We start from the raw sequence: 26,679 nt of genomic DNA on the forward strand, positions 1-26,679 counted from the left end.
AAAAGCACAGTTTACCCCATTCCTCTTCTCTCCAGGCAGCAACACCCCCAGCTTCCACTCTGACCCCCCCTCCTACCTTCTCTGGGCCCCCTGTTGGTTAATTTGAGAGAGCAGTGATGTAGTCTCTGGTTTATTTTCAGAAGGAGGAAATCTGGTGTGGTGCAGTGTTCCACATGTTCTCAAAGGTGGTCGGTGCTGCCAAGAGCCTGGAAAGGAAAAGGCGAGCGAAGCGCGTGTCTGTGATGTTTAACTTTATTAGAGATTTTTAAAAAAAGCATTTCCGTAACACACCAATAATAACATGTCTGCTAGAGCAATAGAATATGTACAGCATCTTACTATTCCTCTTCTCGTATGAGAACTACATTCACGTAACATCACACACATTCCCAATCATCTGATACAACAGAACAGGGGCTCCCACCAGCAGCCCAGGTTTGTACTGCAGCAGGTGCCAATTCAAATAACCCTGCCCCCATCCTGTGTGTGCGCAGCGTCGGAGGGGCCGTCTCGTTCTTTAAAACCCGCACACAGAGCAATGTTTGTGCAGAGGAATGCAGCGCAGGATTCAAATAAATACAAGTGCTGGCTGTAACAAAGACAGGTCTGGAGCTGGGAATTGCCGCACACCCCAGAGAAAATAATAAAATAATAATCCACACCCACAGACTACATACACACAAGAACATTACCCTGGCAACCCGTCGCATGCAGAAAATACTATCTAGTAACAATCATGTTGTGCTCTCGTCACCGTGTGAGAGTGAGGGTCGATTTGGGTAAATTACTATCACAATACAGTACATTATTCTTGTTAGATTATTATACCTATCTCTATATGTCATCTCTATCTCTATAATATCTATAGCAGGTTTACAGCAGATTGTCCTCCCCACATCCCACTCACTTTGTTATATAACACTGGACATGCCCCATCTCTGTTTGTATCTTATCAATCCCACTACCTGCCTACCTATCTATCTATCTATCTACATACCTATCTATCTATCTATCTATCCATCTACATACCTATCTATCTATCGCTCCATCTACCCGTCTTGCATTTGACGGACGTTGGAACCCAGGTACAGTCAGGGTTGGAGGATAAAAACATTTTCGGTTATCAATATATGGGCTACAGATGATCACGATCAATCCTGAAGATCTTCTTTTCACTTGTTAACTTTTTCAAATAAAACCGTACCTCTCTTTTCCCTTACAGCAGAAGGGGGGGCTGCACTGAAATAAGGCCCGGTTAGCACTCACACCTCCCAGCCCTTTTTAATGGAGTGTCTGGTTTTCTACAGGAAGAGAGAGGGACAGAACTTCTCGGTAGCAGTGGCGCTGGTCCGTTTTATCTTCAGGTCCCAATCGGAAACACGATCAATCACAGATCGTACCAATCGCTTTTGGGTCAGATAATCGATCAAGGCCAAATAAGTTGTCAATAACCGAAGGGGTAGTGTTGAACCCCAGGAGCGACCGTGCCCGGCTTCACTTCTACAAGAGCTTCTCCATCTTGGGGTTGATGAAGGAGAAGCCGCTGAAGGCCGTCTGGTCCATGGATTCGATGAGGTTCTTATCGGTGTGGGACAGCCTGGGCTTCTCGCTCAGGAACTCCTTGTCGAAGTTACTGCAGTCGCTGGGCGATTTCTGTCGAGGGAAGAGAAACGTGTTTAGTGTTGAGCTGAAAGCTCTGAATGAAGGGGTTGATCTGATCATCCTGTACCCAGTGGGAACGCTCGTCATCCTGTGCCTGGTAAGCCACTGCTCGTTTTTTGTACCACTGAGGGTTAAGGGTCAGGGGTCACGGTTGGGTGTTCTGGAATCTGGTTTTGTTTTAAGTATTATTTTACCCCTGTTTCTGTCCCCAATTTAGAGTGTCCAATCACGTTCCCACAAAAGCTCAGGAGCCCGGACGGTCAGTGGGTGTCCTCCGATCCCACCGCAGCGAAGGGCATACGACTCCTGTTGCATAGCGGTTTCACTTCTTCCAGGTTTTACTACAAGCTTGATTAGCCCCAATGTATAGGTAACAAGCTCAGGTGTTTCTTATTAAACTCGTAGCAAAACCAGGAATGGATCAAACCACTGTGCAATGGGAGTCTTTTCCCCATCCCTGTAAAGCCAAGCCAATTGCCAGGAGATCTGTACAGGGTGTGGGCATTTTATGAGCTCACCAGGCGTCTGGCCAGGATGCAAGACTCCCCCTGCACACCACATGGTCGTGCCTTTACCAGGGGAGACTCTCCGAGACCCTCAGGAGTTATTATTATAAGCAGCTTTCTTAGGAGTGGAACTAAAACCTCCACTTCAACTACTTTTTGGTTTGTCCCGACAGGTAATGAATGGGTTTGGTTCGTACCACTTTGGGCTTGAATGGGGGCTCCACCTCTCTCTTCTCCAGGGCAGTCCAGTTGATGGTTTTAAAGAAGGGGTGTAGTTTGATTTTTCCTACAATGCCAAGCCTCTTCGTTGGTTCCCTCTCGAACAGCTGCGGAAATAAAAGGGAGCGAATTAACAAGGAAACGCGCCAGGGCGCTTTCCAATGAGAATGCTGTGCCAGGCTCCCCTGCAGCTCCGCACACAGCCACTCACATTCAGATCATTGCTCTGTTAGCTGATGAAGGGAAGCACACTTTGAAGCAGTGGGACAGGGATGTAACAATGTCAGTGTGATTGATCACCAAGGAGTCATGGCCAGTAGTCCTGATATATTGATAGCTTATCCAAATTCATTTACCGGCTTCGTTTTGAAATCTTATACTTGAGGTTGAGGCACAGAGATGGAGGGGGAGAGAGAGATGGAGGGGGAGAGACAGAGATGGAGGAGAAGAGGGTGCTAGAGAGCGGGCACACCTTCTCCAGGATGTCCTTGGTCTCCTTGGTGATCCAACGGGGATAGTGAGGAGTGTCCATGCGGATCGACTCAAACAGCTCATCCTCATCATCCCCATGGAAGGGAGACTGGCCAATCAGCATCTCGTACAGCAGCACGCCGAACGACCACCAGTCCACAGAGAACGAGTACTTATGTCCCAGCAGGATCTGAGAGAGAGAGAGGAGGGGTTAACACGCAGGGCGCAATGTAATACCCCCTACCTCGGGTGCAATGTACTCCACCCCACCAGCCCCAGCCCCAGCCCCAGCCCCAGCCCCAGCCCCAGCCCCCTACCTCGGGTGCAATGTAATCGGGAGTCCCACAGAACGTGCTCGCCATGTTCTCTGTGAACACATTCTCCTTGCACATCCCAAAGTCTGCGATTTTGACATGTCCGTCTTTATCCAGCATCACATTGTCCAGCTTCAGATCCCTGTAGCATTGAAGAGGATCAGAACATGTGATCAACCAACCAACCAACCAACCAACCAACCAATCAATCAATCCCCTTCCGGGAGACAACAGAACTACGGCAGTGATGGAAATAAGACGTGTGTTGCATAGCGGTTTGATCCATTACTGGTTTCTATGAGTTCATTAAGATTTCCAATACATGAGAGTAGATGTTAAAACTTCATGCTGATTTGAACTCGGCTCTCGCCAAGATAAGCACCAACCAAGACGTAGCTTTACAGTAAACTAATGTGATCCATCTGCGTCTCCATCCATTTGCGTTTCCTTCCATATGATGATGTAGATATCCTTCTGTCTGGTGCTGATGGCTGAAGTGTAATGCTGGCTCCAGGGATCAGCTTATTTTGCCTCCCTGGCGCATCAGCACACACAACGGCTGCGATGCTGGCTCCAGGGAACAACCCCAGCGCGGTCTCCCCAGCGCGTCAGCATGACAGCTGTCTGGATTGAGCTAAGTAGGGTCATCTCTGGGGTCTTCAAGTGGGCACCTTCCATCCTCTGTGTTTCGTCGACTCCTCAAGAGGGCTCGACAGTGATTCTGGCGTCCCCTCCGTCCTCCACTGAGCTTGTTACCTACACACTGTGTCTAATCAGGCTAGGAGTAAAACCTGGAATGGGTGAAACTGCGATCCAATAACAAAAAGAACAATTCCAGCTACATTATTTAAACAGTTGTAGCAACACGTGGGGTTTATAACGCGAGATTTGTCAGAACCCTGCTACTTAGAAGTAATGTGTTGCCACTGTGAGAAGCTCTTTTTAATGCATTCTGTCAATTGCAGTTTTGATCAATGAGGTGTTGCAATTGATTAAAAGGAAAAGGGATGGGATTTTAAAAATGGGAAATGGAATTGGAATTGAAACACAGGAATTGACCCCAACCCTGACTCTTGCTGAATAGTTGCACACAACTCTCACACAGCTTACACAGGTCCAGCTGTAGCACATGCTACGACACGGGACCACACACCCGTGCTGCCTACATCGTTACAGACGAGGAGATTCAAACTGAATTGAATTCTCAAATATTCTTATCACCGGCCTGCGTTCACAAAAAAGCAGCAGAATTCAAGCTACAAAACTTACCTGTAGATAATTCCTTTGGCATGCAAAAACTGCAACCCGCAAACTATTTCAGCTCCATAAAACCTAAAAAAAAAAAAAAAAAAAAAAAATTTTAAACAATATAAGATTACCTGTCTGAACACCCTCTCCCTCCTCACCTGAATCATTTAAAGTCAGATCGGTTTTCCTCTAAACTGATCAGAAGCTTTTGAACCCCTGTTAACGAGAGTCCTGTTAATGACATAATTAGCCTCCTGATATTGATTGTCATCTCAGCTCGTTACAAGAGGAACAGAGCCTTTTAAAAAGCTGGCGGCCTCAAGACGGGGCGGGTGGGATGAATATTTGATGTTGGGATATGCGAGCGGAACGCCCTTTTGTAAAAAGCTGCAGTGTAATTTCACAGGGTATGAAAAGCCCTGCAAAGGGCAGGCATTCATACTGGAGGTCTGGTTTCAGAGCTGCTGTCCGCACAAAAGACACTGGATTCTGAGAGAGGAGAGCAGACACCGCTTGGCAGGCTACAGTGTTAATCGGGAAGTCAGCCAGTTGATAAAGATTTCCGAGCCCGCCCGTTAATATTTCAGCAGGGGAAAGTGAGCCGGACCAGCCCATCGCTTTTGCTTTCAGGAGGTTGTTAACACCGCGCACAGGATCAATCACTAACAGATCGTATTGTTCATTCCTCAGAGCTCCTCTCCTCCACACAACCCCAGTGTGAGGACGTGACCGCGTTAGCCTAGATCAAAGAGTGTGTGCGGAGAGTGTCTTTAAAATCCTGATCAACAGAGTGCTCAGTGCTCCCCTTTAGAACCCGAACCCCAAACCCCCCAACCCCCCAACCCGTCCTGGAGACAGGGCCTCACTGGCAATGTGAAAGCGTTCTCAGGACAGCAGCTCGACATAAATATCTTTTAGAATATTATTAATCTCTTTACCAGACCTCTCTGTGCTTTACAATGCTTCCCTATGCTTTCCCAGACCTCTCTGTGCTTTACAATGCTTCCCTATGCTTTACCAGACCTCTCTGTGCTTTACAATGCTTCCCTGTGCTTTACCAGACCTCTCTGTGCTTTACAATGCTTCCCTGTGCTTTACCAGACCTCTCTGTGCTTTACAATGCTTCCCTATGCTTTACCACACCTCTCTGTGCTTTACAATGCTTCCCTATGCTTTACCAGACCTCTCTGTGTTTTACAATGCTTCCCTATGCTTTACCAGACCTCTCTGTGCTTTACAATGCTTCACTATGCTTTACCACACCTCTCTGTGCTTTACAATGCTTCCCTATGCTTTACCAGACCTCTCTGTGTTTTACAATGCTTCCCTATGCTTTACCAGACCTCTCTGTGCTTTACAATGGTTCCCTATGCTTTACCACACCTTTGTTATGCTTTACAATGCTTGCCTATGCTTCCCTGTGCTTGATTACACTTTGCTGTGCTTCTGCTCTGGGGAAGGTTTTACAGGGGCGCCTCTAAGCAGGTGTGCAGTGATGGAGGGACACACTCACGTGGCTCTGTAGAGGTCGAAGCGTCCTTTCTCCTGTATGTGGAACATCAGGTCTCCTCCGTTCAAATACTCCATCACAAAGAAGAGGTGCTCCTGTGTGCACAGAGGAGAGCATGAGCAGCAGGAACTGCAACCACTGGCACAGCGCCACGCAGCTTTACAGTTAAAAGACAGCGTGTAGAAGGGCTCTTTTTGACTATAAATAGGTAATATATCTGTATTTGTCTTTCTGATGAAACAATTGGATACATTGAGATTTTGCCCAGTTCGAGCAGTGAGAAAATGCACTAATAATTCGAACAATATTGAATACAATGCAGGGCTTGGAAACCCAGGGCTGCCTGCACATGCGATCCGCTCACCCTGGTCTGGAAGGTAGAATAGAGGTGTGTGAGGAAGGGGTTACCCCAGGCCAGCGCGAGGACCCTCTTCTCCACCATGGTGCACTCCACATCGTCGTCCAGCAGCACCACGTCCTTCTTAAGGGCTTTGATAGCGAAGAACTCGCCCCGTCCCTTGAGCTCCGCCAGCAGCACCTGGGGAGGAGCGGGGATTGAAACCCATCAAATCGAACAGAGCGCAGAATATCTACAGCACGTGTGTTTAATAACCCTGGTCTGGTAACACAAGATACAGAGAACAAGGCAACAGCTCAGATAAGGATTGGAAATAATAGCATCTGTGAGATAGATGTTGTGTTATATTACTTCAACATTGTGGCTGATAAGGGGCGCCCTCTTTTGAGCCTCGGACAGGGGTCACAGGGTATCCAAGGCTGGGGGACGGGACCCATCGACACAGCTGCAAAGGAGGTGGCGGAGTGGAGGAGGAGAAAACAAACTGCAGACGTTTTGGAAAAGGTAGGCCCTGAATAGAAACTATCCGATGAATGATAGACAGGCGCTGTGGCCTCGCCCCTAGAATCCCAGCCAGCCTCCTCCCGTCAGTACAGACACCCCCCAGGGCCCCGGTGAGGTGGAAGAGCGCGGGGTTACCTTTCCGAAGCTGCCTTTGCCGAGCACCTTGTGCATCACAAAGTTGTCTATGTTGAGCTTGCGCAGGCTGGACGAGATTGTGGCTGGAGTCCTGGGAGAGGTCCCCTCCCACAGCTTGTCATACTGGGATCCATCTGCTGGGCGGAAGCAGGGGGCGTGGTAAGTAACTGAGCTGCTCAGAGAGTGTTTCACTCGCATCACTGATGAAACCTGCCCTGCAGCTCTGAGCTGCTCACAGAGAATGTTTCACTCGCATCACTGATGAAACCTGCCCTGCAGCTCTGAGCTGCTCAGGGGGGTGGGACTGAGTCTGCTGTTTAGAGGGTTATTTCACTGAGCTGCTCTGAGCAGCTCACGTACTTAACGCACCCAGTTACAGTGCATTACAGACACACTGTGGAGGATGTCTATTCTAGTGGAGGACAGCACAGAGGTACGCTTTCCTAACTGAATATCAGACACCTGCAAATGCAAAAGCAAGATGCAAAAATAAATACATGCATAAATAAATAAACAGAACTGTGTCAACTCTTGCGTATGAAATACCACGGAGATGTGACTGCGTTCCTCGTCTTGTTTCGATTCGCACGGTTTGTCATTTTCTGTCTCCTCGCGTCCTGGGGACTTTTTAAATCGTCTTTGTAAGTGCAGCAGGTACACCAGGATCATGTGCAGGACATCGGAATCGTTTCACTTCATGCTTTTATTTGGTATCGCTGGTTTTAATGATTGTCTCAACAGTTTCTGTCCTGTCTGAATGATTTGCCGTTGATTTTGTAACGTAGAGTGGTTTAATAAATACATTTGAAATGAACACAAAGTGAATCTAACACAGCAGGTTCAGATGGCTGTGCGTTTTCAGAGCTGTACCAAAGCTGCTGCCTTAGCCTGCAAACAACATGCTTACATCTAACAGTGACACAAAGAATTCATTACCGTTGGCGTCCAGGCCAGGGATGGAGTTGCCCTTGAGGAAGTCTTGATAAATGGCCATACCCGAAGGATCTGCTAGATTGGAATCCGATTTCCTGGTAGATTTCTGCATGTCAAGTAAAGCAAGATGAGCGAGCAGTTCAAACGAGAGGGAATGTTTTAAATGAACAAGCAGCTCCAGGGCTGAACAGAAAGCGTTTTATATACAGTATGTGGAAGGAAAGAGATTGTTAAAGAAAAGACTTGAGATCTTACCCCGATAACGATATGTTTCTACAACAAAGAGAGAGGGAAAAATTTGTAAGAAAAATCATGCGCATGCAAATGAATAATGATTCATTGGGTTATAAAGCAGTGTTTGATTATATGAAGGTACAAAAGGAATACAAACGATGTATTAGTTCTAGAGAGATGGGAAGGTCAAATAAAACAGTGAACATTTAGTGGTCTAATCTAGAGATAGATTTGCACTTTCTTACAGTAATCTCAAATTCTGGATGAAATATGAGATCGCCAGTAGCATGATATCTGTTATGAAGTTTCTTTTCGTATGTACAGACATATAAAATAGCACAAAAACACAAAGATGAAGAGTTCAGAGCGGTAATGGCTTTTAGTTCCTCTACAAATACATCAGATTACGTCAGACGGCCTTGCTGGCACAGCTTTGCCTGGGACCAGCACTCACTAAACACAGCAGTCAGAACTGGACCCTGTGCTTCAGGCACTGCTAGGGCAGCCCGAGGCTGCAACTCTGCTGTCAGATTGGAGACTTACCTGGCTGACTTGAGACAGAGCTTCTGCCAACATTTTCTGGTTGATTCCACACAGATTGGCCACTTTGGTCTGGCACTTGTGGTGCACGTTCATGGCACAATCTACGAGATGAAGCGGTGGATTAGTGTGACACCCCAACACAGCCCGATTTCTAACACAGGCACTGCTGCACCTTTTGTTTAGTTAAAAAGGGGGCTACATTCTCAAAGCTATGTACTCCAAACGGTCAACAGTCCAGTTACCCCAATTACAATTCAAACCAACCAGAAACATAAAGCAAAACCTGAAATGGGTGAAACCCCCGAGCAATACGAGTCTTACTGCCGTCCCTGGGGATGCAAAAAGACCAATAACGTAGCGAGGTAAAATAAATAAGTAAATACATAAAGCAATTAGTGCAGCACTGAACACCGCTGAGGAAGCCACTTAGAACCCACTCCACTCTTGGCAAGGACTAGTCACTTATGACTAGTCCTTGCCAAGCATTCCTGGAGCTAATGAAAAGGTGTTGAGACCAGTCTCAATAGAAATACCACCAAGCCCAGCAGACTGCAAGGAACACAGCCAGCCTCTACAAACACAGCCTCTGGAGCCTGTAATCTCCACTGTCACATGTATGCAAAGCATCCTTCTGAGAAATGAAACCTCAATAGAGCCGGCAGAGCTGGGCTGGAGCATTCTGCTGTGGGGCCTGTACTGAGACACAGAGTGGCCACGACAAGCTCATTCTACTGAGGGGCTGTACTGAGACACAGAGTGGCCACGACAAGCTCATTCTACTGAGGGGCTGTACTGAGACACAGAGCAGCCACGACAAGCTCATTCTACTGAGGGGCTGTACTGAGACACAGAGTGGCCACGACAAGCTCGTTCTGCATTATGCAATCTTAAACACACCTCGATGCTCTAGGTATACACTATTTACTGTTTGAACAACGGGGCCTGTTTATTCATTTAGGAAGTTGATTTTTTTTAATTAATGAAACATACTAGTTTCATTCTAACTTTCCTTTTCTGTTGTCGAGCCAACAGCATTCCTGAGCAGGTCCGTGAATAGCAGCCTTTATTTAATACATCAAAACGCGGGCAAACACCTCCAAACAGATTCCGATATGAACAGTGTACGAGCGGAGCCCGCGTTCTCCAAGGAGGGGGGCTCGACTTGAGAAGAATCCAAACCACTTCCCCCCGAAAGGAAACAAGAAATATCAAGACTAGCAGCAAGCGGGTCATTACCAGGAGCAGGCAGGTTAACAGCTGGACCGGACCCACTCGCTTACTACTGAATTCATTCAAATACTTGTATTCCTTTAGAAGAGAAACGCTGTGGCAGGGTACACTTTGACACGCGTTTCATAAACTCCTACAATCCCTTCTGTATTATTGCATTCTTAAAAGAAAAAGAAACACGCTGACGATAGCAGGACGTGAAAAGGGTTGCTGACCTACCTTCGCATTGTATCCCTTGCTTTACCAGCCCCCAGAGCAGGCTGCCGCAGTGATCACAGAAAGTGGGGCTGATGTAGTTGTGTGCCTTGAACCTGTGCGGCATGTCGATGTTGAAGCGCTCTTTCTGGAACTGAAACACAAACACAGCTTCTTTAGCAGTGAATCACGAGGAAGCTGCTTATCACTCACTGCTGTGCAGATATATCTATATGTAAAAAACCTGCAGACAGAAAGCCTCTGTGCTCCTGCGGGCTCGGTGGCGCAGTGGATCAAAGGGCACGGCTTTCACCGCTGGAGGCCTGGCTTCCAACGTGGCTTCTCGGGTCTTGCGTTTGGTGGTCTCAGATGAGCCCCTCACTGGACAGTAGTATAATCCACATGATAAAAGTAGATGGGTATCGAGACTGAACTGCTCCTTCACTCCCTAAGAGATTAGGTGCTCCCTCCAGTCCAGGGCAGACTCGAGGCATGGAGACTGAAGTGCTCCCTCCCTCCAGTCCAGGGCAGACTCGAGGCATGGAGACTGAAGTGCTCCCTCCCTCCAGTCCAGGGCAGGCTTGAGGCATGGAGACTGAACTGCTCCCTCCCTTCAGTCCAGGGCAGGCTTGAGGTATGGAACTGTTGTGCTACTTTACCTAGTAAGTCTGCAGACTCTTGTAAATTGTGTATAATAAAGCCCTCAGTCTCACCATAGTGTCTCTGCTGTTGGCTGCAGACTCTTGTAAATTGTGTATAATAAAGCCCTCAGTCTCACCATAGTGTCTCTGCTGTTGGCTGCAGACTCTTGTAAATTGTGTATAATAAAGCCCTCAGTCTCACCATAGTGTCTCTGCTGTTGGCTGCAGACTCTTGTAAATTGTGTATAATAAAGCCCTCAGTCTCACCATAGTGTCTCTGCTGTTGGCTGCAGACTCTTGTAAATTGTGTATAATAAAGCCCTCAGTCTCACCATAGTGTCTCTGCTGTTGGCTGCAGACTCTTGTAAATTGTGTATAATGAAGCCCTCAGTCTCACCATAGTGTCTCTGCTGTTGGCTGCAGACTCTTGTAAATTGTGTATAATAAAGCCCTCAGTCTCACCATAGTGTCTCTGCTGTTGGCTGCAGACTCTTGTAAATTGTGTATAATGAAGCCCTCAGTCTCACCATAGTGTCTCTGCTGTTGGCTGCAGACTCTTGTAAATTGTGTATAATAAAGCCCTCAGTCTCACCATAGTGTCTCTGCTGTTGGCTGCAGACTCTTGTAAATTGTGTATAATAAAGCCCTCAGTCTCACCATAGTGTCTCTGCTGTTGGCTGCAGACTCTTGTAAATTGTGTATAATGAAGCCCTCAGTCTCACCATAGTGTCTCTGCTGTTGGCTGCAGACTCTTGTAAATTGTGTATAATAAAGCCCTCAGTCTCACCATAGTGTCTCTGCTGTTGGCTGCAGACTCTTGTAAATTGTGTATAATAAAGCCCTCAGTCTCACCATAGTGTCTCTGCTGTTGGCTGCAGACTCTTGTAAATTGTGTATAATAAAGCCCTCAGTCTCACCATAGTGTCTCTGCTGTTGGCTGCAGACTCTTGTAAATTGTGTATAATGAAGCCCTCAGTCTCACCATAGTGTCTCTGCTGTTGGCTGCAGTGCCGGTGCAGCGTCCGATGATTTTTTCGATGCATTTCTTGTGAATTGCAGCATTGCATTCTTTAAAATAAAATAAACAGGACATGCATTAGACATGCGCTACTGTAGCTTCTTATATGTAATAAAGAATATACTGGACTGTTTGAGATATTGTCCAGGCTATTAGATACGATATTTAACTAAGAAGTGGTGTTAAATACCCTATAGATAGATAGATAGATACAGACAGACAGACAGACAGACAGACAGACAGATAGATAGATAGATATCCTTAGATAAAGAAGAGAAATGTCAAGTGTTTAAGCTCAATTAGTTTCACACATTCACATGCGTTTAACAGAGTAATAAAACTCCACTCACGTCTGCACTTGTATCCCTGTTTATTGAGTCCCCTGTAAAAGAAAAGGAAAGTCAGTCTACAGCAGGCACTGGCTCTGGCTCTGACCCAGTTGCCTTGTCAAGGTGACCCAGTGTGCATCCTGGAGGAAGCAGGGCCAGTCCTGCCACCTGCTCCCCCGAGTCCCGCGCTGCGGGCTGGCAGTGATGGATCCCCTCTCATTAAGCTCTTCTGTTCAAGCACAATCCCCGCGTGCACTGGAAACTCAAGGATGGAACTAGAACTGCTATTGCACAGCAGTTTATTCCATTCCAGGTTTTAATGCAAGCTTGAGTAGCCCCAGTGTAAAGCTCAGGTGTGTCTTATTAAACAGGACTAGATCAAACTGCTGTGCATCGGGATTCATATTGCCATTATCTGTCAGCTACCCATTTTATTTCAGGAGTCATGCGTTATTCAGTATAGTGGTTTTCTAAACCTGACGAGTCAGACACTGTTTGACAGGTGAAAGTGCAATCTATCAGAGGATAGATCTGATTCGAATGAACGAATGAGTTAGTGGGCTGATGTTGCGCTCGGCTGTCTCACCAGACGAACTCCCTGCAGACGGAGCAGAAGGTGGGCTGACTGAAGAAGGTGGCGCTGAACTCGTGGTTCTTGATGTAGTGGATCTTGGCCTGCTTGATGGCGCCGCGTCTCCGGCTGATGGTGACCGCGCCGTCCTCGTCCTTGACGTCCTGCTTGCAATCTGCAGGAGAGACAGGGATCGGGGTGTGACTCAGACCAGGAGAAGCAGCAACAGCAACACTGCACTGTCTACAGCTGAGAGAACAGGTACAGCAACACTGCACTGTCTACAGCTGAGGGAACAGGTACAGCAACACTGCACTGTCTACAGCTGAGAGAACAGGTACAGCAACACTGCACTGTCTACAGCTGAGGGAACAGGTACAGCAACACTGCACTGTCTACAGCTGAGGGAACAGGTACAGCAACACTGCACTGTCTACAGCTGAGGGAACAGGTACAGCAACACTGCACTGTCTACAGCTGAGGGAACAGGTACAGCAACACTGCACTGTCTACAGCTGAGGGAACAGGTACAGCAACACTGCACTGTCTACAGCTGAGGGAACAGGTACAGCAACACTGCACTGTCTACAGCTGAGAGAACAGGTACAGCAACACTGCACTGTCTACAGCTGAGGGAACAGGTACAGCAACACTGCACTGTCTACAGCTGAGAGAACAGGTACAGCAACACTGCACTGTCTACAGCTGAGGGAACAGGTACAGCAACACTGCACTGTCTACAGCTGAGGGAACAATAAGACACTGTGTGGCCTGGAACTTGGTTTCAAGAGACTAGATTTCAGGCCACTGCACGGCACACCAGGGGAGACGTGGGGTTTGATACAGCAAAATTGCCTCAAACTAGGCCTCCCGGTCTCCTGGAACCAGGTTTCAAACCGCTGTTCCAGAAGAGTGTCTTCGTGTTCCCTCGGCTTCAGATTACAAGACCTGCTAGGGGCCCCCTCCTTGATAAAGGGCTGTCACAGACCCCCCCCACCCCCTCCCCTTCACCTCACAGAGAGACCTGTGTTCTTAAAATCCAACACTTAAACTGGAGAACAAACACCAATACAGCAACCACAAAACCCTTCTTAAAATGTAAGTCAGCATGGTGAAGCATAGGGCAGCATTGTAAATAGCGAGGCATGGTAAAGCATGTTCAAAATGTAAATGCATAGCTTAGCCAGGGGAAATGGGAAAACTGAACAATACTGTGCTGATTTACAGTGGGGAAACTATTATAAGGGGGGTGAATGTATAAGGTATGTGCTGCATGTAAGCGTGCATGTGTGAACACGCGGGAATCCCTTTGAAAGATTCCCTCAGGGGAATTCCTCTTCCCAGTTACACTACACACGACTCGTGTGTGAAAAGCAGAGCACAAGGGCAGCTTGGGAGATTCCTGGAGGCGGGGGGGGAGTGGGGGGGTCACAGAATTCCTTGATTAACCTTTAAATGACCTGCGGGGTGAACTCTCCGACTCAGTGATCACATCTGGAGGGTTCTTTTTTTTTTTTTTTTGTATGACTGAATGCCATGGCGCTAGATAATCGATTGGATGAATGAACAGTCAAGTCGTTGGCTTCTTTAACAAGACTCTAAAACAGTTCATGAGGGTTCATAAAGAAATGATTAGGCAAGCATTGCTGGAGTCGGAAAAGGGAAGGAAGCCAGGGTTGAAATCAGCTGAAGCAGCACGATTCAGGCACAGGCTCACAGGACAGTGAAACTACTCAATGAAACTACAGCAAGCAGGAATAAGCAGTTACCTTACTGCCAGGTTTGTCCAGTTAAAATGAATTGAATTCCATGTGGTGTTTTTTTGCCTTTTGCACTCCAAATCGGTGTTTTGTTATTAATTCCAGGAGTACAAGACAAGCTCAGACATTCCCAAGACTGTGGTAACTGATCAGGAAACAGGGCTTCTCCTGGTCAGTTAGAGCACAGTATATTATAGAAAGGGGTTTATTACCAACGCCTGCTTCAGCACTGAATGTATCCCAGTGTGCACTGGGGAACCCTCCCGGAACAGAAGCGCAAGAACGCCAGAACCAAAACAAGCCGCTTGTCTTTGTTTGTGACAGGAAAGCATGCCAGGAGATGCGGGAGCGAGGAAAGCAGTGCCTGACTGTGTGCTGCAGGTGTTGACAAGCAGACGAGAGAAACCAGTAGCCAGAGACAAAGAGGCTGTGAATCTAGTACTACTAAACATTAAACAGCTGAATGATGTCATTAACCCTGAGCCCGCCCCCTCCAGCATGTCTCAATGATGTCATTAACCCTGAGCCCGCCCCCTCCAGCATGTCTCAATGATGCCATTAACCCTGAGCCCGCCCCCTCCAGCATGTCTCAATGATGCCATTAACCCTGAGCCCGCCCCCTCCAGCATGTCTCAATGATGTCATTAACCCTGAGCCCGCCCCCTCCAGCATGTCTCAATGATGTCATTAACCCTGAGCCCGCCCCCTCCAGCATGTCTCAATGATGCCATTAACCCTGAGCCCGCCCCCTCCAGCATGTCTCAATGATGTCATTAACCCTGAGCCCGCCCCCTCCAGCATGTCTCAATGATGCCATTAACCCTGAGCCCGCCCCCTCCAGCATGTCTCAATGATGTCATTAACCCTGAGCCCGCCCCCTCCAGCATGTCTCAATGATGTCATTAACCCTGAGCCCGCCCCCTCCAGCATGTCTCAATGATGCCATTAACCCTGAGCCCGCCCCCTCCAGCATGTCTCAATGATGCCATTAACCCTCCCGGTTTTTGCCAAACAAGATTAGAAATATATATATTTTTTTTTTCTTACCTGTACCACCTTCAAGAAAAAACTGGACTGCCATCATCACCTTGCCTGATGGCTGGAGGTCAAGCTGAACAAGGAAAAAAAAAACCAAAACAAAACAAACCATTACTTCATGAAAAATCACCTGCGCAGCGCTGTGGAGTCCCACAGTCGAGTTGTGTGCTGTTGCTGATGTTGTTCTGTGGGTTAGATTCACAGAAGCAGCCTTAAATGCACGCAGACTGAAGCTTTTACAAATCTACTTTTTTTACCTCTTAAATTAGCACCACTGTATCTGAACAATACAAAAAAGAAACTATTGTAGCAAAGACGTCCCAATTAAAGGGATCTTGAGCCTTGTTAGCACTTCTTTAAAAGCAAAATACCGTACATCCTGCAAGAAGCGTTGATAGAGAGCTGGACTGGCCACTTCCCCTAATTCATTAGTGTTTGAATGATGCAATTCCACAAAGTGATTACAGCAGCAATTGAACTTACAGAATGAAGAGAGTCATGCTTTATCATTAGAGCAGAGTAGAAAATAGAGACCAGAATTTCCATTAAATGCCCCCCCCACCCCCCCAGTGTGGACCAGTCCTCACCCAGAACTCCGCCTTCCTATTGAATCCCCCCACCCTCCCCCAGTGTGGACTAGTCCTCACCCAGAACTCCGCCTTCCTATTGAATCCCCCCCCCCAACCCCTAGTCTGGACAAGTCCTCACCAAGAACTCTGCCTTCCTATTGAATCCCCCCTCTCCAACCCCCAGTGTGGACCAGTCCTCACCCAGAACTCCGCCTTCCTATTGAATCCCCCCTCCAACCCCCAGTGTGGACCAGTCCTCACCCAGAACTCCGCCTTTCCATTGGCCTTCTTGCAGCGCTCGGCCAGCACAGAGACCCCGACGGTGCCCTCGGAGATGGGCTCCTCCGCGGACTTCATCAGCACGATCTGGATCACACGGCCCTCGTAGACGTGGGCGTCGAAGCAGGACTGCCAGGCAGGGTACATGGTGGGCTTGCGCTGCACCAGGGTCTTCCCCCGCTCTGAAAAACGACAGCAGCACGTCAGGGGCCATCGCAACGATCCACTGCAACGCTCTAGCGGACGCTACAAATCACACATTTCTACTACATTGTGTTTCTTAAGGGCCACTAGGTGCAGTGTTGAATGTTGCAGGGGGATGGGTTAATGGTTGCACCCTGGTGTCCCAAGTGTACTTGGAGGGTGAACTGATTCTGAGCTCTTTAATCGAGGCCACAGAAGCTGCTTTAAACTACTGAGTTTTAGAAATGTCACCTGCATGTGAGGACTGCAGTGATACAAAGTGAATCTAAAGAAGAAGACTGTTGATCACTCACTCACCTGTGCTGAGGGACTCCTTCATCTTGATAGCACAGAAGGGGGGGTCTGTGAGCTGGGGCAGGGGGCCCAGGTCGAAGTTATTGAAGGAGATGCGGAGGAAGGGAGCCATCCTTTACTGGAACAGCAGCACTTCTGAACACACAAAACAACAAGAAATCAAAATGATGCACAAAGCCATGAAGAGTCAAGGGCGGGATTCTCAAAAGAGAAAATCATCAGAACGGAGAAACGCACCCAATAAAGTTACCAAACCTCAAATACACAAGAACGACGTTTCATTCAGGGGCTGAATGAAGTGGTTAGGGGTTTTATGTTCTTTTTAGAGATTTCAGAAAAAATATTGCACTAATGACGTTTTGGAGTAAATATCATTGACAATCTAGCCCAGGCAGACTAACAGTGTTAGTCATAAAGTTTAATAAAGCACACCTGAGCTTGTTACCTGTATACTGTGGCTGATCAAGCTTGTAATTGTGTGAAAACTGCTATGCAATAGGGGTCTTATTTCCATCCCTGAGCTGAAACAGAAAATGATATACAAAGTACGAACAAGATCAAGAGAATGCATTAGTTACAATGTAATCTCTCACACTCGCACAAAGTGTCCCTAAAAGACTCTCTTTACCTGCAGAATACCAAGACTCCGAGGCTCAGCTGGTCTAACTTGATATTTAGAAATACTAAAAGAGGCTTAAGAAATTAAGTGACACACTTTTTGACTAGAGGTCTTTTTCAATGTCTTCAGCACACGTGCATGGGAGCATGTGTGCCTTTAACAGAATGTAGCCCACGCTCCACAGGGCTCCAACTCAGTCTAATGCAGGCTTGCTCATCCTGCTTCTCTAAACCACAGAAATGCAGCGACTCTGCTGTTGCAGAGCAGTTTGAGCCAGTCTAGGTTTCCCCAAGCCGAGTCTGATCAATGCCACAGAACACAGGGGGTTTTAATGGACTGAAGTTAAACCTGGGACCTCGCACCAGCAGAGGAACAGAGTCGCTCTAAACTGAAGAAGCGTCAGTCTCATTATTAGCACTACCAGGAAGTTGCACAAGCACAACTGGGACCCCTCTGAAATGATCAAACAGTGAGTGTGCCACTGTGCATCTGAAACAGGGTCCCTGCCGACCTCTCCTACAGATCCGATGCAGGTACAGTGAGGGAGGGAGGCTGGCAGTGCTGTGTGAAGGAGGGCTGAAGATAACCTACTTTCCACTTCCTCCACACGGAGAGGACGACTCCAGCTAAAAATATACAATGCAGCAAGCTGAGCTACAAACAAAACCCAACTGGAATTATCAATCTGTAACTGCACAGAGGAACGACTGAGAGGTGAAATAAAACACTGCACACCACAAACACAAACTGAGAAAGAAAGCTGTGCTTTTAATGAAACTCAAAACAGCAGTTAGACCAGTAAGAAACCGATCAGTGTGTCATACACACACTGAGACACACACAGAGACACACAGGCACACACACACACACACTGAGACACACACACTGAGACACACAGGCACACACACACACACACACTGAGACACACAGGCACACACACACACACACACACACACACACACACACACTGAGACACACAGGCACACACTGAGACACACACACACACTGAGACACACAGGCACACACTGAGACACACACACACACACACTGAGACACACAGGCACACACGCACACACAAACACACACACACAAACACACACAGAGGCACGCACACACAAACTGCAATCCTGAAACTCTTTTTCAGATCCAATGCTGTTCATTGTCCGCGCAACCCTTCCACATTTAAATAAAGGAGCTTCCTCATTTTTGTGCGATTACAAATGGGTCTGCAATGCACGCGCTTGTCCTTTCTTCTACTGATCCCAGATAGCAATCTGCAGCAAAAGCATGCGAACGAACCGGATCAGAGAACACCTCAAACAATTCTGCGTTCCGAAACCCTTGAGCAATACGAAGCAGTGCCAGCCCCCGCCAGTATCAAAGTGTTGGGAATAATCACTGCTAACAATCAATCAATCAATATTTATTTTATATAGCGCCTTTCACAGTGGACCACCATCACAAAGCGCTTTACAAGATAGTGAGGAACAATGCATAATACATTAAATACAGTGAAATACAGCCTGGCACAGTACATTAAATAGAGTGAAATACAGGGCAAGGCACAGGTTAACCATACCCACTTCCCCACAGTGCTTTACATTAAATGGTTTTATTACACAATGGCTACAGAGCCAGCATACCCTTCTGATGTGGTTAGACTTGTATTTCTGAGACAGCAGGCCACAGAACAAAGGAAGCTGTGCTGGGTTTTGCTAGGAGTCTAATAAGACACACCTGAGCTTGTTACCTATACGCTGCGGACAAAGAAGCTCATATTGAAGCCTGGAATGGATGAAACTGCTCTGCAGTAGGAGTCCTGGAGCTGAACTACAAAATGATATACAAAGTACAAACACGATGACGAGGATGCATTAGTTACGATGTGATCTTTCAAACAAGTGTACGTGTGACAGACAGGCAGACAGGCTGGCAGCCCACCCCCGCGTCCCCCCACATTCTGATACTGTCAGTGGCTTGTCTAGATGTTCCTGCCTAGATGAAAGTGCTACAGGAATTCCCTGGATCAGCCGACTCTCCTGTGTAAAGGAGGGGTTCTCCTGATGCAGCTGCTATTCTGACTGGCAGTACGTTAGGACCAGCCTTTGGTCAATACTGATCTGGGAACAGCAGTAACTCTGTCAACAAAGCATGTCAATACAGTTGGGTTTTTACTGGAGCAATCTAGGTAAAGTACCTTGCTCAAGGGTACAGCAGCAGTGTCCCCTACCAGGGATTGAACCCACAACCCTCCGGTCAAGAGTCCAGAGCCCTAACCACTACTCCACACTGCTGCCCAGCATGGGAGTGCAGTGGGGTGTTCTAATGCGTGTGTGCAGTGTCTCAGTGTGGGGGTGCAGCATGGGAGTGCAGTGGGGTGTTCTAATGAGTGTGTGCAGTGTCTCAGTGTGGGGGTGCAGCATGGGAGTGCAGTGGGGTGTTCTAATGAGTGTGTGCAGTGTCTCAGTGTGGGGGTGCAGCATGGGAGTGCAGTGGGGTGTTCTAATGCGTGTGCGCAGTGCTGTACATCCACCACAAGCACTGCACATACCGCACACAATGGATCACAGAAATGTCACCGCGTTCAATACGGTTGATAAAGATGCAGGGACTCGCACAATAATCAAAAGAGTTGTGAGAAGAACAGGATTGTCAGTGTGTCTCTTGTTCTTTGTTTTCATTGTGGTTTTGCTTCACTGCAGGAGCAGGCTTGGTCAGTTCACAGTGACAGAGCGGCGCCCGTGGATTCATCTACCGCGAAGGAGTGGAAACAAACTGGACAGCCAAAAACAGTTAAGTCATCAAGGGCTCGTTTCACAGACCACGATTCGCACGTGGACGAACCTGCCTGCGGTAACACAGTCCAAGATCAGAGAAAATCAGGGTCTGTGAAACCGGGCTGGAAGGGGTTTGGTTTTCTGATCGTAGGACAGAGTGCTGCAGAGGAGCTTCCTGTACCTCCCTGCAGTCCAGCCAGCTTCCTCCACAGCGACCAGAAGCCTTAGGATACTGTTGGGTTACAAAAGACCCTTTCACTGCAAAAAAAACATTCCACTAGCGGCAGAGAAAAAGCCTTCTGTACAAGGACTGCTTAAAAGTGGTCAGAATGCACAGAGTCACATGAAGCACGCATTCCACATTGTTTACGATAGAAGTCATACTGTAATGCACTGCGCCTGAAGGAAGCATGCTTTTGCCTGTGGCGATTGTATAATTGCAGGAGGAGTTCCACCGTTGGTACCTGGTGCTAGTACAGTAATTAAACATGAAGAAATCCGAACAGCACATGCTGTCCTATTTCATGCCTGCTTCTCATTCACTTGTGCTGCGACAGCAACAAACCAAAAAAACCTGTTCTGCTGCTCGCAACTGTAAATGCCTGTTCTTTTTTCTTTTTGCAGAACAGCGAGCTGAACACACAGGACAAGACTGAATATCCCTACTCTACAGCTCCGAGACACCTGGCTCCTTACGGGGTTTCATTCTACCACTGCACCAGGCAATTTATTTTTAATTACTTTTAATTATTTTTAATTAAAAATACCCATTAGCAGTCCCGCCCATGTTTTTAAGAACATAGTAAGCCTCATGAATGATTCCTTTCACAATCACAAGCAGCAGCACATCCTGAGCTGGCTGTTACTACAGTATATTGAGAATAATGCTGGCCCTCCAGACCCCTTAAAACAAACAGGTCTCCTTACCCCCTCCACTACCACAAAATGCAACAAATTAAACTAAACTAGAATGACCGAGTCCTGCAAAATACTAAGAAACTGGAGAAAATAGGACAGCTTCTCATTTGTATGCTGATTCTATTGCAGGTATTTTCAAAAACAAGCTGGAACCCCATCACTCAGGATTGAGGTGCAGATTTTAATCCTAGCTGGAACCCCATCACTCATGATTGAGGTGCAGATTTTAATCCTAGCTGGAACCCCATCACTCAGGATTGAGGTGCAGATTTTAATCCTAGCTGGAACCCCATCACTCAGGATTGAGGTGCAGATTTTAATCCTAGCTGGAATCCCATCACTCAGGATTGAGGTGCAGATTTTAATCCTAGCTGGAACCCCATCGCTCAGGATTGAGGTGCAGATTTTAAGCCTAGCTGGAACCCCATCACTCAGGATTGAGGTGCAGATTTTAAACCTAGCTGGAACCCCATCACTCAGGATTGAGGTGCAGATTTTAAGCCTAGCTGGAACCCCATCACTCAGAATTGAGGTGCAGATTTTAAACCTAGCTGGAACCCCATCACTCAGGATTGAGGTGCAGATTTTAATCCTATCTATCTTCACAGAGATTCTCCAGCACACTCGCACTCTCACTGCACAGAGCTCTATCTGATTCTAATAAAATAAGATGGTGTTGTGCACACTCGCACTATCACGGCACAGAGCTCTTACTCGAAGGTGTCAGTATCATTAAAAATGAGGCCACTGCACTTCCGTCCTCATCGTGTGAAATAACTGTACTGCAATCCTTATTTAAATGACAGCCTTCATCAGTCCAGCCAGTCAGGTTCAGGAACATGTGCAGAAGTAGGGCACTGCTGAAGAAGTCTTTCTAGTACTGCAGGCTTAGTTCAACAATTCAAACGTGTACTTCTGTCAGCAACAACACAAATTAAATATGCATACAAATAAACATAACACACATGACAGAAGCACTTGTAAGGGGCGTGCATAAGGAGTTTATAACAGGTACATTTAGAGGGCGTTTGTCCCTCATTGCTTTCATATTTCAGTGCCTTTGTTTCCCGTTTACACACTGGAGTGAGAACCATTCCTGAGCTAACCGGTCCCTAACTGATTTCACAACAGCAAGTCGTAAATGTGCGCCCCGCACAAGAGATTAAGAGGAGCACAGGGATTCCGTTTGTTCCACACACACACACACACACACTGACTGACTGACTGACTGACTGACACACACACACACACACTCACACACGGACTGACTGACACACACTCTCACACACACACACACACACACACACACACACACACACAGCCCTCATGGACACTGACACACACACGTTTTCAATTTACCCTGACCTGACATTTCTTGGTAGACACGTATTGACGCAGTCCAGTTAGTTCATTGACAGCGCCCATGTCTGCTGGCTTTAATTGTGCTGGTAAAAGGTTTGCAGTGTGTTCTCTAACCCCTTGTCGATCTCATTTTCCAGACGACAGCCGATACAGTAACACAGCTTGAACCAGAGGTCACAGATCAAGGTCGCTTACTTTTGAGATGAAACGCAGGACATGGTCCCATCTTCAATCCAGGGCTTTGGAATCCATTTTGGAACAATGCAAAAACATTGCCATTAATATTAAGCCACGCTAAGACTAGGAGCAGGGTTGTGAGCACCTTGAAGTCGATGGAGTTGAGAAATGACAAGAAGACTCCCATTGCAGTTTGAGGCATCCCTGCAGGCTTGCCATGAGCTCAATCAGACACATCTACACACAGTGGCTAATTAAGCAAATCCAGCCCGACCCAATACACAGTGGGAGTCGAATTTCCATCTGTGTGCTTCCAGGTTTGATACAGCAATATCAAACACTGCAAATAAAGGTGTGTTCATTCAGAGCTACCACATACTTACTGCTTAAGTGGAAAGTGGATCTATAGAGCAGACTAGAGCCTTGTTTCACAGGGTTTTCTTGGTGCCAAATGCAAACTGTTAAAGTTACCACTTCTCCAGTGATTCTTCAGAATACCAGACCACCATGACTAAGTGCAGAAATGTCACACAGCCACAAACGTACTCCGAGTTCCTTTGCTTTGCGCAACAATGACCTCAACTAGTTAGGCAATCCTGAATCATGTGTCTTCTCTTCACCTCCGTAAAGCATGGTACACCCAGGGCTGGGAATAAGACTCCCACTGCACAACAGTGTGATCCAGTGCTGGTTTACCATCAATTTAATAAGACCATTGCACTGGGGCTAATCAGCCTCGTAGTAAAACCTGGAATGGGTGAAACTGCTATGCAATGGGAGCCCATCCCTGCGGACCCCTCGCTTGGATTTGTTTCAGAACAGCTCTGGACAGCTATGAGGGGCGCTCTGCTTCCGAACTCAATTTAGAAGGGAAATAGGAGGGCTACTAAACTAGGTGAGAGAGATTCACACTGCAACAGAGCAGCCCAGTCTGAGACAATGACAATACTACACAGGTCTGCAGAGCACAAACGAGCCACAAATAGAAGCAGCCTCTGCTTTAAACTGTACAGCGCTATGCAATGGATGAGGGCTGTCCTGATGTAATGAACAGCTCCTGAAATAGGAGACGCTGCACGCATCTCTTACTGTACAGCTCCCTGCCAATGCCAGCTACATGCTCTTCTGTAATTGAATTATTATTAGTTTATCCAGCAGACGCCTTTATCCAAGGAGACTTACAGAGATCAGGGTGTGTGAACTATGGTCACACTAACTGGCCCTCGTACACTGTGGTGCACCTGCGGGACACACACACAGACTGACACGCACACAAACACACGCACACACACACTGACACGCACGCACACACTGACACGCACAGACACACTGCTGTGGTTGTGTGCCAGTGTGAGCACCTGAGCAGTCCTGACAAATAATTGCTTTGAAGGATCCGCAGGAACTGCAAACAAGAAAAGGACCAAAAAGGGATAAAATAACAAAGACCTCGACTGCCTACAGCTGCCATTTATACACGTGACATGCCCAGTGTGTTACTCACTGGATCCACTGCAGAGGTGCACTGCACAGTGAAAGCACTGAAACCACGGACATGCTCAAGAACAGTGCCTGCAACAAATTAACACCATGAGACAATTACTGTACGTATAAGCTGTAACCTCCCACTGCTGCAAGTAGAACACAAGCATGCCTACAGTATATAGTGACGTAATCACAAGCCGTTTCAAACGGGAGGGGAAAGCGTGTACCCCACACAGCTCCCTTAAGGTGATAAACACCAAGCACTGCAAGGCATGGGAAACGACAGAGCAATGTAAAAAACGAAACGATTGCGGGACACACGTTGTAGCTCGGTCATTTCAAATTCGTCGTCTTATAAACACTAAACTATTTAACGACCCGAGCATAGTTTACACTTGTGTCAAATCGGCCCAGGGGTGCGGAAGAGGCTGAAGACGGCGCGAGGGCGTGGCTAAGCATAAAGTGCGTTTGAACTTCCGACTCGATGGTCACCTGCTCGCGTGAGGGAGGGCGTTGCGGAGTCAACAGCGCAGGTAAAAAAAATTAACTAAAACTAAACTAAAAAAACTAACCGTGGCTCCAGCAATAAAAAAAAAAGTCTTAAAAATAAACCACATGCAACATTTTACATGACAGCCTGCACAAGTGCAGCCCGCTGTCTTTCATACACAGAAGCGTGCTGTGGATACTGCAGCTAAAACTATGCATTGACATGTGTTATTCAGCCGCTAGAAACTTTTATTGAGGGCGTCACACTAAGTGTCCAGTCGGTATTTGCCAAATACAACTGTCTAGCCAAATGTTACGACCAAATATTACTTTATAACTAAAACACACACGTGCATGTTCCCCTTGTTTACAGTGACAGCATTGCTGAAGTACAACTAGCGCTGGAACCAATATGGACCGGTCTCTGAAACCCAGCAGGTATTCAACCCTCAGACCAGGTTTACAAAAGAGATGTCCATTTAAGAGTGTAGACAACAAACCGCTTAGTTACAGACCTGGACCAGATTAACCAGTCTCCCGCCAGTAAACCATCCGTTAAACCCCATATACACAAGAGCTGTTCACTGCTCGGGTTTACTGAGCGGGCAGTACTAAACTTGAGTCTAATCTGAAAACGTGATAAAGATAAAAGTCGGTTCACAGCAACACGTAATTAAACGATTCAAAACTATCCTACAGTGCAATATGGCGAAACTAAAAAACCGTTGCTACGCCCAGAAAATAACGATAATAACAATAACGCTGAATTATTTCCGCATTGTTTTTCACTTGCAAATACATTGCAAAACATGGTGCTGTGCGTTAAACCCGCCGCAACCAAACATGGCAGGGTAACAACATCTTTAAAAAGAGAATCGGGATATTATTATTATTATTATTATTATTATTATTAAATATTTAAAGCAAGCTGCCTAGGGGGCGGTGATTTTAAGTTACAAGGTGTGTATATTTGTAGTGAGTCGCAGCCAGACCTCGAATTATAAGCAGTTTTGACAGAATACCCGTCAAAGACTAAACTTGAACACCTGGACCCCAATGCATTCCACGGTCCCGTGTTTCAACCAGCAAACAATATCTCACTGTCTACACACAGCTGCGCGCTGCCAAAGCGAAACTTGAATTACTTGCTGGTTGACTCGTATGAAATCCCCGTATCCAAGCCAGACTCGACCATAGCGAGGGTCTTAAACAACTAACTATTCCAGCCGCCTCAGCAATATAGACGACGGACAACTGATATTTGCATTCAAACCTCAAGTCGTCTTATGTCAGCAAATCCAGGTTTATTAAGCAAAATTGATAACTTTGCAGCTCCCGTATCGAAAGCTGGTGATAGAAAAAAAAAAAAAAAAAAAAAAACAAGGAAACGTATAAAATCGCCTGTCTGTCTGCAGTGAAATATTGATAAGTGTAACATTGTTTGTAATGAGCTTTGTAAAGAAAGAAAACAACTTACCCCAATCTGTGCAGAAGCAGTCGTAGTCTTTACTTGATCTGGTTTTGTTTTCTGAAGCAGTTTAAGGAAGTAGCGAGAGACAGAAGGAGGGAGTCTCTCTCTCGACAGACGTGACGTGCAGCCGGAATAGCGACTTTTTCTGTAAATGAACTAGCTACTTGCTTTTTAAGATTGGGATTGAGTTTCACAGGTTTTTTTGGGGGGGGGGGGGGGGTTACAGAAATGAAGGAGGGTGTTGTTCCTGTTTCGTTTGGGAGGACCTACCGTTCACCGCTGTCCAATCAAAAGCGAACATTGTCTGTTGAGGTTGGGCGTATGTATACAATGTTCCTGTAGTTTATTCGTATAGTTTATTATTTCCCTTGCGTCACCGATGCTGTTGGAGTTATCAGACATTTAGGTAGATCCGGGCTTTCCCAAGTATTACCAAATAAACAGATACTGTGAGAGAAGGGGGAGTGTGCAGTACTCAGTATAGGGTCCTGTATGACCTCCAGATACTGTGAGAGAAGGGGGAGTGTGCAGTACTCACTATAGGGTCCTGTATGACCTCCAGATACTGTGAGAGAAGGGGGAGTGTGCAGTACTCACTATAGGGTCCTGTATGACCTCC

At 46.9% G+C, this 26,679-nt stretch overlaps 1 protein-coding gene across 7 annotated transcripts; it reads right to left on the minus strand.

Moving 5' to 3' along the window:
• Positions 1-236: 236 nt before the first annotated feature.
• Positions 237-26,241, minus strand: LOC117962609 (protein kinase C delta type-like). Of its 7 annotated transcripts, none has more exons than XM_058988257.1 (19): positions 26,067-26,241; positions 16,769-16,900; positions 16,250-16,449; positions 15,429-15,492; positions 12,637-12,796; positions 12,072-12,103; positions 11,686-11,771; positions 10,087-10,216; positions 8,638-8,738; positions 8,116-8,133; positions 7,864-7,966; positions 6,928-7,061; positions 6,295-6,468; positions 5,934-6,025; positions 4,442-4,504; positions 3,176-3,314; positions 2,860-3,048; positions 2,366-2,494; positions 237-1,653 (listed from the first exon to the last, which is right to left on the minus strand). In XM_058988257.1, the coding sequence occupies exons 2-19, from the start codon at positions 16,875-16,877 to the stop codon at positions 1,501-1,503; spliced, it is 2,076 nt and encodes a 691-aa protein (XP_058844240.1). In that variant the 5' UTR covers positions 16,878-16,900; positions 26,067-26,241; the 3' UTR covers positions 237-1,500. The 7 variants fall into 7 exon arrangements, with proteins under 7 accessions (XP_058844240.1, XP_058844237.1, XP_058844239.1 ...); XM_058988254.1 differs by having other exon boundaries at positions 6,928-7,064; XM_058988256.1 differs by lacking the exon at positions 26,067-26,241 and adding an exon at positions 23,002-23,023 and having other exon boundaries at positions 6,928-7,064.
• Positions 26,242-26,679: the final 438 nt, after the last annotated feature.

The sequence above is a fragment of the Acipenser ruthenus genome, chromosome 16, assembly GCF_902713425.1.
Source record: "Acipenser ruthenus chromosome 16, fAciRut3.2 maternal haplotype, whole genome shotgun sequence".
Taxonomy (NCBI): Eukaryota; Metazoa; Chordata; class Actinopteri; order Acipenseriformes; family Acipenseridae; genus Acipenser; species Acipenser ruthenus.

What these genes read in the sequence shown, in the direction of transcription:
- LOC117962609 (XM_058988254.1), bottom strand. Translation starts at nt 16,877, where the DNA reads ATGGCTCCCTTCCTCCGCATCTCCTTCAATAACTTCGACCTGGGCCCC. An exon ending in ACAGGGATACAAGTGCAGAC is followed by an intron (nt 11,772 to 12,071) that starts GTGAGTGGAGTT and finishes TTTATTTTAAAG; the next exon opens with AATGCAATGCTGCAATTCAC. An exon ending in TTCGACCTCTACAGAGCCAC is followed by an intron (nt 4,505 to 5,933) that starts GTGAGTGTGTCC and finishes TTTTTTTTTTAG; the next exon opens with GTTTTATGGAGCTGAAATAG.